The 11537-nt window shown below is 41.5% G+C and overlaps 1 protein-coding gene across 1 annotated transcript in view; it reads right to left on the bottom strand.

Moving 5' to 3' along the window:
- The window catches only part of LOC121551786 (BAH and coiled-coil domain-containing protein 1), an 80995-nt gene extending 69690 nt beyond the window's left edge, over positions 1 to 11305 (bottom strand). Inside the window, exon 1 of the mRNA XM_045212740.1 lies at positions 11127 to 11305. Coding sequence (XP_045068675.1) covers positions 11127 to 11298 — 172 coding nt within the window. The 5' untranslated portion in view covers positions 11299 to 11305. The remainder of the gene's footprint in view (positions 1 to 11126) is intronic.
- Between the last annotated feature and the right edge of the window lie 232 nt (positions 11306 to 11537).

The following is an 11537-nucleotide window of genomic DNA, read 5'->3' as shown; positions in this document are numbered from 1 at the left end:
AGCTGGATTAGTGTGAACGGTGTGTGCAGGCATGTGTGTGTGTGTGCTCATGTTTGCTTGCTCGTGTGTGTGTGTGTGTGTGCATGTGCATGTATGCATGCATGCATTTGTGTGTGTGTGTGTGTGTGTGTGTGTGTGTGTGTGTGTGTGTGTGTGTGTGTGTGTGTGTGTGTGTGTGTGTGTGGGGGTACAGTTGAAGTCAGAAGTTTACATACACTTAGGTTGGAGTCATTAAAACTCATTTTTCAACCTCTCCACAAATGTCTTGTTAACAAACTATAGTTTTGGCAAGTTGGTTAGGACATCTACTTTGTGCATGACACAAGTACATTTTCCAACAATTGTTTACAGACAGATTATTTCACTTATAATTCACTGTATCACAATTCCAGTGGGTCAGAAGTTTAAAGATTCCAGAAATTTCCAGAAAATGATGTCATGGCTTTAGAAGCTTCTGATAGGGTAATTGACATCATTTGAGTCATTTGGAGGTGTACATGTGGATGCATTTCAAGGCCTACCTTCAAACTCAGTGCCTCTTTGCTTGACATCATGGGAAAATCAAAAGAAATTATTAATAATTAATATGCCATTTAGCAGACACTTTTATCCAAAGCGACTTACAGTCATGTGTGCATACATTTTTACGTATGGGTGGTCCCGGGGATCGAACCCACTACTCTGGCGTTACAAGCGCCATGCTCTACCAATTGAGCTACAGAGGACCACCCATACGAAATCAGCCAAGACCTCAGAAAAAAAATTGTAGACCTCCACAAGTCTGGTTCATCCTTGGGAGCAATTTCCAAACGCCTGAAGGTACCACGTTCATCTGTACAAACAATAGTACGCAAGTATAAACACCATGGGACCACGCAGCCGTCATACCGCTCAGGAAGGAGACGCGTTCTGTCTCCTAGAGATTAACGTACTTTGGTGCGAAAAGTGCAAATCAATCCCAGAACAACAGCAAAGGACCTTGTGAAGATGCTGGAGGAAACAGGTACAAAAGTATCTATATCCACAGTAAAACTAGTCCTATATCGACATAACCTGAAAGACCGCTCAGCAAGGAAGAAGCCACTGCTCCAAAACCGCCATAAAAAAGCCAGACTACGGTTTGCAACTGCACATGGGGACAAAGATCGTACTTTTTGGAGAAATGTCCTCTGGTCTGATGAAACAAAAATAGAACTGTTTGGCCATAATGACCATCGTTATGTTTGGAGGAAAAAGGGGATGCTTGCAAACCAAAGAACACCATCCCAACCGTGACGCACAGGGGTGGCAGCTGCAGGAGGGACTGGTGCACTTCACAAAATAGATGGCATCATGAGCAAGGAAAATGATGTGGATATATTGAAGCAACATCTCAAGACATCAGTCAGGAAGTTAAAGCTTGGTCGCAAATGGGTCTTCCAAATGGACAATGACCCCAAGCATACTTCCAAAGTTGTGGCAAAATGGCTTAAGGACAACAAAGTCAAGTTATTGGAGTGGCAATCACCAAGCCCTGACCTCAATCCTATAGAACATTTGTGGGCAGAACTGAAAAGGCGTTTGCGAGCAAGGAGGCTTACAAACCTGACTCAGTTACACCAGCTCTGTCAGGAGGAATGGGCCAAAATTCTCCCAACTTATTGTGGGAAGCTTGTGGAAGGCTACCCGAAATGTTTGACCCAAGTTAAACAATTTAAAGGTAATGCTACCAAATACTAATTGAGTGTATGTAAACTTCTGACCCACTGGGAATGTGATGAAATAAATAAAAGCTGAAATAAATCATACTCTCTACTATTATTCTGACATTTCACATTCTTAAAATAAAGTGGTGATCCTAACTGACCTAAGACAGGGAATTTTTACTAGGATTAAATGTCAGGAATTGTGAAAAACTGAGTTTAAATGTATTTGGCTAAGGTGTATGTAAACTTCCGACTTCAACTGTATATGTGTGTGTGTGGACAGAGATACTGTATGAGGCTGTTGTTGTGTTTGGCATAACTCAAGCTGTAATTTGGACAGATGCCAGTTGGTAACAGGCCAATAAGGGTTTCCTTCTTGTCTTTTTTTCCATATTTCCCCTTTTTATTTTCTGGGGCTCTGTGTGACTTTCAGAGGTCTCAGTCAGCCGAGTTTGAAGTGAACGAGAGAGAAGAAAACATTCAAAACCTCAATGGACATAATTCATTTAGCCAGGTGGAACTAATTTATCGAAGCACTTTCTCTCTCTCTCTCTCTCTCTCTCTCTCTCTCTCTCTCTCTCTCTCTCTCTCTCTCTCTCTCTCTCTCTCTCTCTCTCTCTCTCTCTCTCTCTCTCTCTCTCTCTCTCTCTCTTCTCTCTCTCTCTCTCTCTCTCTCTCTCTCTCTCTCTCTCTCTCTCTCTCTCTCTCTCTCTCTCTCTCTCTCTCTCTCTCTCTCTCTCTCTCTCTCATTCTCTCTCTCTCTCTCTCTCTCTCTCTCTCTCTCATTCTCTCATTCTCTCATTCTCTTTCTGTCTCTCTCTCTCTCTCTCTCATTCTCTTTCTGTCTCTCTCTCTCATTCTCTCTCTGTCTCATTCTCTATATATATACACTATATATACAAAAGTCTGTGGACACCCCTTCAAATTAGTGGATTTGACTATTTCAGCCACACCCGTTGCTGACAGGTGTATAAAATCGAGCACACAGCCATGCAATCGCCATAAACTAACATTGGCAGTAGAATGGCCTTACTGAAGAGCTCAGTGACCTTCAATGTGGCACAGTCGTAGGATGTCAGCTTTCCAACAAGTCAGTTCGTCAAATTTCTGCCTTGCTAGAGCTGACCCCGGTCAACTGTAAGGGCTGTTATTGTGAAGTGGAAACGTCCAGGAGCAACAACGGCTCAGGCGCGAAGTGGTAGGCCACACAAGCTCACAGATCGGGACCGGCGAGTGCTGAAGCGCGTAGCGCGTAATAATCGTCTGTCCTTGGTTACAACACCCACTACTGAGTTCCAAACTGCCTCTGGAAGCAACGTCAGCACAATAACTGTTCGTCGGGAGCTTAATGAAATGGGTTTCCATGGCCGAGCAGCCGCAAACAAGCCTAAGATCACCATGTGCAATGACAAGCGTCGGCTGGAGTGGTGTAAAGCTCGCCGCCATTTGACTCTAGAGCAGTGGAAACGTGTTTGGTGGAGGAGGAATAATGGTCTGGGGCTAGGACCCTTAGTTCCAGTGAAGGGAAATCTTAACGCTACAGCATACAATGACATTCTAGACGATTCTTTGCTTCCAACTTTGTGGCAACAGTTTGGGGAAGACCCTTTCCAGTTTCAGCCTGACACTGCCCCCGTGCACAAAGCGAGGTCCATACAGAAATGGTTTGTCGAGATCGGTGTGGAAGAACTTAACTGGCCTGCACAGAGCCCTGACCACAACGGGGCAGCTCTAGCAGGGCTGAACTGACTTGTTGGAAAGGTGGCATCCTATGACGGTGCCACGTTGAGAGTCACTAAGCTCTTCAGTAAGGCCATTCTACTGCCAATTTCTATGGAGATTGCATGGATGTGTGTTCAATTTTATACACCTGTCAGCAACGGGTGTGGCTGAAATAGCTGAATCCACTAATTTGAAGGGGTGTCCACAAACTTTTGTATATATAGTGTGTATATACACTATAAGTCAAAAGTTTGGACACACCTACTCATTCAAGGGTTTTCTTTTAAAATTACATTGTAGAATAATAGTGAAGACATAAGAACTATGAAAAAACACATATGGAATCATGTAGTAACCAAAATAGTGTTAAACAAATCAAAATATATTTTATATTTGAGATTCTTCAAATAGCCATCCTTTGCCTTGATGACAGCTTTGCACACTCTTGGCATTCTCTCAATCAGCTTCATGAGATACCTGGAATGCATTTCAATTAACAGGTGTGCCTTCTTTAAAGTTAATTTGTGGAATTTATTTCCTTCTTAATGTGTTTGAGCCTATCAGTTGAGTTGTGACAAGGTAGGGGATAGTATACAGAAGATAGCCCTATTTGGTAAAAGACCAAGTCCATATTATGGCAAGAACAGCTCAAATAAGCAAAGAGAAACGACAGTCCATCATTACTTTAAGACATGAAGGTCAGTCAATACGGACAATTTCAAGAACTTTGAAAGTTTCTTCAAGTGCAGTCGCAAAAACCATCAAGCGCTATGATGAAACTGGCTCTCATGAGGACCGCCACAGGAATGGAAGACCCAGAGTTACCTCTGCTGGAGAGGATAAGTTCATTAGAGTCACCAGCCTCAGAAATTGCAGCCCAAATAAATGCTTCACAGAGTTCAAGTAACAGACACATCTCAACATCAACTGTTCAGAGGAGACTGTGTGAATCAGGCCTTCATGGTCAAATTGCTGCAAAGAAACCACTACTAAAGGACACCAATAATAAGAAGAGACTTGTTTGGGCCAAGAAACACGAGCAATGGACATTAGACTGGTGGAAATGTGTCCTTTGGTCTGGAGTCCAAATTGGAGATTTTTGGTTCCAACCGCTGTGTCTTTGTGAGATGTGGTGTGGATGAACGGATTATCTCCGCATGTGTATTTCCCACCGTGAAGCATGGAGGAGGAGGTGTTATGGTGTTAGGGTGCTTTGCTGGTGACACTGTCTGTGATTTATTTAGAATTCAAGGCACACTTAACCAGCATGGCTACCACAGCATTCTGCAGTGATACGCCATCCCATCTGGTTTGGGCTTAGTGACTCTAACATTTGTTTTTCAACAGGACAATGACCTAACACACCTCCAGGCTGTGTAAGGGCTATTTTACCAAGAAGGAGAGTGATGGAGTGCTGCATCAGATGACCTGGCCTCCATAATCCCCCGACCTCCTCCCAATTGAGATGGTTTGGGATGAGTCAGACCGCAGAGTGAAGGAAAAGCAGCCAACAAGTGCTCAGCATATGTGGGAACTCCTTCAAGACTGTTGGAAAAGCATTCCAGGTGAAGCTAGTTGAGAGAATGCCAAGAGTGTGCAAATCTGTCATCAAGGCAAAGGATGGCTATTTGAAATATATTTTGATTTGTTTAACACTTTTTTGGTTACTACATGATTCCATATGTGTTATTTCATAGTTTTGATGTCTTCACTATTTTTCTACAATGTAGAAAATAGCAAAAATAAAGAAAAACCCTTGAATGAGTAGGTGTGTCCAAACTTTTGACTGGTACTGTATTTATATATATCTTTACACCCAGATCCCAACAACTGCTCCTCCCCATTCCACCTCTCCCACTCACTATGTGACAATGAACAGCCCTCCTCTCCAGACCATCTCCATATGGTTCCCATTAAATGAACAACAGACCAGCTCCATATGGTTCCCATTAAATTAACAACAGACCATCTCCATACGGTTCCCATTAAATTAACAACAGACCAGCTCCATACGGTTCCCATGAAATGAACAACAGACCAGCTCCATATGAAAATGTGTCAGAATCACAGCAACATGAGAGACAAAGAGACTGTGCGCCAAAGAAAGGTAGCTTGAGAGACAAGAGGATCTTAGAACAAATACCAGCTCACACATACACACACAATCTCATGCACAAACACACACACACACACACAGTATGCTCTGTGCTGCTGCTGGTGGGATACAGCCGGCAGGCCGACACCCATAGAGAGAAGACGAGGAGCCTGGGTAATTGTTCCCGCTCATCATTTTGATGACTTGCTTTTAATGCAAAACAGGAAAAAGACAATATGCAATTATCTTGAAGACAGAGCAGCTGAATGTGGTTGATGAACAGTCTGGATTCAATCATGATCTTAGTGCATTATGTGCAATTAAACTGCAATCTAGGTAATGGCCTCCATTGCAAACTGAGTAATAATCCCAGTCATTACCACCTCCATTACTTTTATTAGGCTTGGCATTATCATCGTCCGACTTATTAATATTATTCTGATTTCCAGCACAAAATCTCCCTGTGACTTCGATACCCGTTGCTAAAAGGTGAAAACTAAACATACGTTTGGGATCTTAACTTGTGTTTTGTGGGTGAAGGAACTAGAAGATTCCCTGTGGCCTGCAACTGCCCATCTCTCTTGTTCCATCGTTCTCCTTCTCATCTGCACCTCCATGTTGTTTCAGAGAGATGGCTGTAACTCCATCCACTAGCACCATTTTGCCTGCCTCCCATGTGAACACCTCAAACATTGAGAAGTAATGGACTGGTCTAAGCATGGGCTAGAGTGAGTTAAGTGAGTTAACTTAGTTCAACTAAGCTCATGAGGCATTCATAAGATATATTCTTCAAGAATCAATGGGTACATATCATTAATTTATAAGTCACAAAATGGATGTAGCAACTGCTGATTGCCCCTTTAAATCCCATAAATCCATGGTGGGAAGTGAACAAGTGCATGACTCTCTGTGGCCGCCACATCTAAGGGCCGCCCATCCCCAAACAGAGTGTCCATTAACAACAAACAGAATCACAGCTGCATCAAACTGCATCAGCCCCAGCTACACATCATAAGACCAGAGCAGTGATTATCAGTGACCACAAACACAGTGGAGATCCTGCAGCACACTCCCCGCTGGTGTGCCCTGGCCAAGACACAACAGCTGGCCTAGTCTTAAAGGGGTAGTTCACCTTAATGACAACATTAGTTAGATGGTTCCTTCTTAAAGGGGTAGTTCACTTTAATGACACCATTAGTTAGAATGTTCCTTCTTAAAGGGATAGTTCATTTTAATGACAACATTAGTTAGAATGTTCCTTCTTAAAGGGGTAGTTCATCTTAATGACACCATTAGTTAGAATGTTCCTTCTTAAAGGGATAGTTCATTTTAATGACAACATTAGTTAGAATGTTCCTTCTTAAAGGGGTAGTTCACTTTAATGACAACATTAGTTAGAATGTTCCTTTCTAAAGGGGTAGTTCACCTTAATGACAACATTAGTTAGAATGTTCCTTCTTAAAGGGGTAGTTCACTTTAATGACAACATTAGTTAGAATGTTCCTTTCTAAAGGGATAGTTCACCTTAATGACAACATTAGTTAGATGGTTCCTTCTTAAAGGGGTAGTTCACTTTAATGACAACATTAGTTAGAATGTTCCTTTCTAAAGGGGTAGTTCACCTTAATTACAACATTAGTTAGAATGTTCCTTCTTAAAGGGGTAGTTCACCTTAATGACAACATTAGTTAGAATGTTCCTTCTTAAAGTGGTAGTTCACCTTAATGACAACATTAGTTAGATGGTTCCTTCTTAAAGGGGTAGTTCACCTTAATGACAACATTAGTTAGAATGTTCCTTCTTAAAGGGGTAGTTCACCTTAATGACAACATTAGTTAGAATGTTCCTTCTTAAAGGGGTAGTTCACCTTAATGACAACATTAGTTAGATGGTTCCTTCTTAAAGGGGTAGTTCACTTTAATGACAACATTAGTTAGAATGTTCCTTTCTAAAGGGGTAGTTCACCTTAATGACAACATTAGTTAGAATGTTCCTTCTTAAAGGGGTAGTTCACCTTAATGACAACATTAGTTAGAATGTTCCTTTCTAAAGGGGTAGTTCACCTTAATTACAACATTAGTTAGAATGTTCCTTTCTAAAGTGGTAGTTCACCTTAATGACAACATTAGTTAGAATGTTCCTTCTTAAAGGGGTAGTTCACCTTAATGACAACATTAGTTAGAATGTTCCTTCTTAAAGGGGTAGTTCACCTTAATGACAACATTAGTTAGAATGTTCCTTCTTAAAGTGGTAGTTCACCTTAATGACAACATTAGTTAGAATGTTCCTTCTTAAAGGGGTAGTTCACCTTAATGACAACATTAGTTAGAATGTTCCTTCTTAAAGGGGTAGTTCACCTTAATGACAACATTAGTTAGAATGTTCCTTTCTAAAGGGGTAGTTCACCTTAATGACAACATTAGTTAGAATGTTCCTTCTTAAAGGGGTAGTTCATCTTAATGACAACATTAGTTAGAATGTTCCTTCTTAAAGGGCTAGTTCACCTTAATGACAACATTAGTTAGAATGTTCCTTCTTAAAGGGGTAGTTCACCTTAATGACAACATTAGTTAGAATGTTCCTTTCTAAAGGGGTAGTTCACCTTAATGACAACATTAGTTAGAATGTTCCTTCTTAAAGGGGTAGTTCACCTTAATGACAACATTAGTTAGAATGTTCCTTCTTAAAGGGGTAGTTCATCTTAATGACAACATTAGTTAGAATGTTCCTTCTTAAAGGGATAGTTCATCTTAATGACAACATTAGTTAGAATGTTCCTTCTTAAAGGGGTAGTTCACCTTAATGACAACATTAGTTAGAATGTTCCTTCTTAAAGGGGTAGTTCATTTTAATGACAACATTAGTTAGAATGTTCCTTCTTAAAGGGGTAGTTCACCTTAATGACAACATTAGTTAGAATGTTCCTTCTTAAAGGGCTAGTTCATTTTAATGACAACATTAGTTAGAATGTTCCTTCTTAAAGGGATAGTTCATCTTAATGACAACATTAGTTAGAATGTTCCTTCTTAAAGGGGTAGTTCACCTTAATGACAACATTAGTTAGAATGTTCCTTTCTAAAGGGGTAGTTCACCTTAATGACAACATTAGTTAGAATGTTCCTTCTTAAAGGGGTAGTTCACCTTAATGACAACATTAGTTAGAATGTTCCTTCTTAAAGGGGTAGTTCACTTTAATGACAACATTAGTTAGAATGTTCCTTCTTAAAGGGGTAATTCACCTTAATGACAACATTAGTTAGAATGTTCCTTCTTAAAGGGCTAGTTCATTTTAATGACAACATTAGTTAGAATGTTCCTTCTTAAAGGGATAGTTCATCTTAATGACAACATTAGTTAGAATGTTCCTTCTTAAAGGGGTAGTTCACCTTAATGACAACATTAGTTAGAATGTTCCTTCTTAAAGGGGTAGTTCACCTTAATGACAACATTAGTTAGAATGTTCCTTCTTAAAGGGGTAGTTCACCTTAATGACAACATTAGTTAGAATGTTCCTTCTTAAAGGGGTAGTTCACTTTAATGACAACATTAGTTAGAATGTTCCTTCTTAAAGGGGTAATTCACCCTAATGACAACATTACCCACTTGGCACATTGGTTGAATCAACGTTGTTTCCACATCATTTTAATGTTATTACGTTGAACCAACGTGGAATAGACGTTGAATTGACATCTGTGCCCAGTGGCTAGTTTGATGGTTCCTTCTTAAAGGGGTCGTTCACCTTAATAACAACATTAGTTAGATGTTATCTTATTCTGGAAGTAGTCTGTACCCCAGGAACCATCCAACTAATGTTGCATTTTGGTTTAACTATTCCTTTTCAAACAAGGAGGCTATGCCTGGGGCTTGGCATACCCTGAGTCTGCTGTGTTTAGGCGGGTCGGGTGAGGCAGTCAGAGCCTGGGTAGGGTGGGAACCACCACAACCACCAAAGACACAACAGCTGAACAGCCCAACCCTGCAGTCTGTGCAACCTCTTTACTGGCGTGCGTGTGTGTTGTTCAGTTGGCTGAGTGACATTCCTGCTGACGTGAATTTGAATACCGCAACATTATTTTGCTGAACTATTGACCCGTCATCTCCATCCAAAAAAACACTACATTTGTGCTTCACCCCAAACATGTTCCAGGGGAGGGGCAGAGGCCTATTTCAGAGCCCAAAGAAAAGGGTGGGAGCCGGGCTAGTTTCTTAACGATTACAAGCCGCCTGTCCTCCACTGGAAACACAACACAGGCTGACAATACATGCTGTCAGAGTAAGACTACACACTTTTAAGCTCCAGCTCCGTACTGCTGAGAACCAGGACCTGGGTTGTGTTCATTATGGCACACAATGGAAAACGTTTGAAAGCGGTTTGCAGCAGAACATGAAAATTGGCATTTCTTATTGGATTAGTTCAGGTTAGGTAATACCTCCCTGTTCCACTCAGTTTCTGAACATTTCATTCCATTTGGTGCCTAATGAACACGACCCAGGAGACATTCACATTGAGGGCTCTATTTTAACAAACCCAACACAATGGTAAATGTAAGTGCTAGCGGTAGCGCTATAGGTTCAGGGGAGTGTCAGAAATATTGTTGCTATTTTCACAACCAAGAATGATGGGTGCAGTGCTGGTGGTGGCGTGAAAGGGCTGGGTTTTGATGAATTAACAAGTTGTGGGTGTGTCGAGGCTTGGCACCTCACTGGCCAATCAGAACGTGCCCCATGGCTAAATATGTGGTTAGTCACGTTGTGTATTTACAGTATTTTTTGCATTGCCTTGGAATCAACTCCAATTCCAATGTTAGTCCGTTATAGTTTGTTAAATAGCTTACAGAAACAAAATGGAGATCTATCCCATCTTTGCTAAATACGTTAACTTGAACCTGTTTGCAGTCCATATTGTTCTAAGTAGTTGCATGGCTTCAATGTTGAAATATATACATAGCATTCACACTGATATAGGGGCTAGGCCTACTGGAAATTGCATTATGGCTGAGCATGGACATACCAAACATTGTCAATAAGCAAGATTCAATTAATTATTGATAAGGCCTAAAAAGAAAACTGCCTGAAATGAGCCCTTTGGATCACGTTTTTAAGGACACACCTACAATATTTCCACCCCTCCCGCCTGAGCACATGCTAGCTGTTATAAGACAGGTAAATTACCAATCCTTGAAACAGTTTGAAAATAGCAGAGCTCTGGCTTAAACAGGTCGAAATTGCCAACGAACGTGCGTTTGACACTAGCGCTGCCTTAACACCAGCCGAAGGTAGAGCCCTGAGACTTCATAGACTGGGAGAGAAGGAGAAGTAGGGGATTCTCTTACAAGTCAATTAATAATGATGGCTTACAAGTAAATTAATAATGATGGGAGCATAGATTGCAGAGCGCTGAGTCATCTTCACATTTAGCTGAAGATAAGTCTTTGATCTAAAAGTTAAAACCCCTAAAACCCCTGGATATGCGTATCATGAGTTTATGGTATGTGGCTGTCGATCCTTAAAGGCCTCCGTCACGTTGAGAAGACTGCTAGCTAAATATACCAGATTACATCATGCTGACTTGGTGGTCAGGCATCACTCATTACATTGTTTTTCCTGTGGGGTTTCTCTCTTACCTTCGTGTGAGTGAGGGAACCAGATCTGAGAGGCGCTGGAGTGGGGCCCACCTCGGAAGGATCCGGGTGAAGCGGGTGAGGAGGGGGGCCGGGAGGGGTGAGAGGGGTGGGAGGGTGAGCCCAGACTGCTGGCCAGGAACGTACCCATGAAGGAGGCAGAGGAGTTCCCCATCAGACCACTGCCTATAGCCACACAGAGAATGAACAGAACGAGAGAAAGGAGAGAGAGAGAAGAGGTTATGGCTAGGAGAACCTTGATTTCCGGCACATTTTCTCACATTAATTCTGATATTCCAATGAATAGGCGATTGAATGGCCCTTAAATGTGAGGCAATGTGAGACTACGGTTAGAGTTATGGCAAAGCATAAAACATGGGGAGAATCTGCTGGAAAATACCTTCTGGTCCAAGA

This window comes from Coregonus clupeaformis, unplaced genomic scaffold, assembly GCF_020615455.1.
Source record: "Coregonus clupeaformis isolate EN_2021a unplaced genomic scaffold, ASM2061545v1 scaf0047, whole genome shotgun sequence".
In the NCBI taxonomy this organism is placed as follows: Eukaryota; Metazoa; Chordata; class Actinopteri; order Salmoniformes; family Salmonidae; genus Coregonus; species Coregonus clupeaformis.
This window is presented reverse-complemented; position numbering and strand designations above follow the sequence as displayed.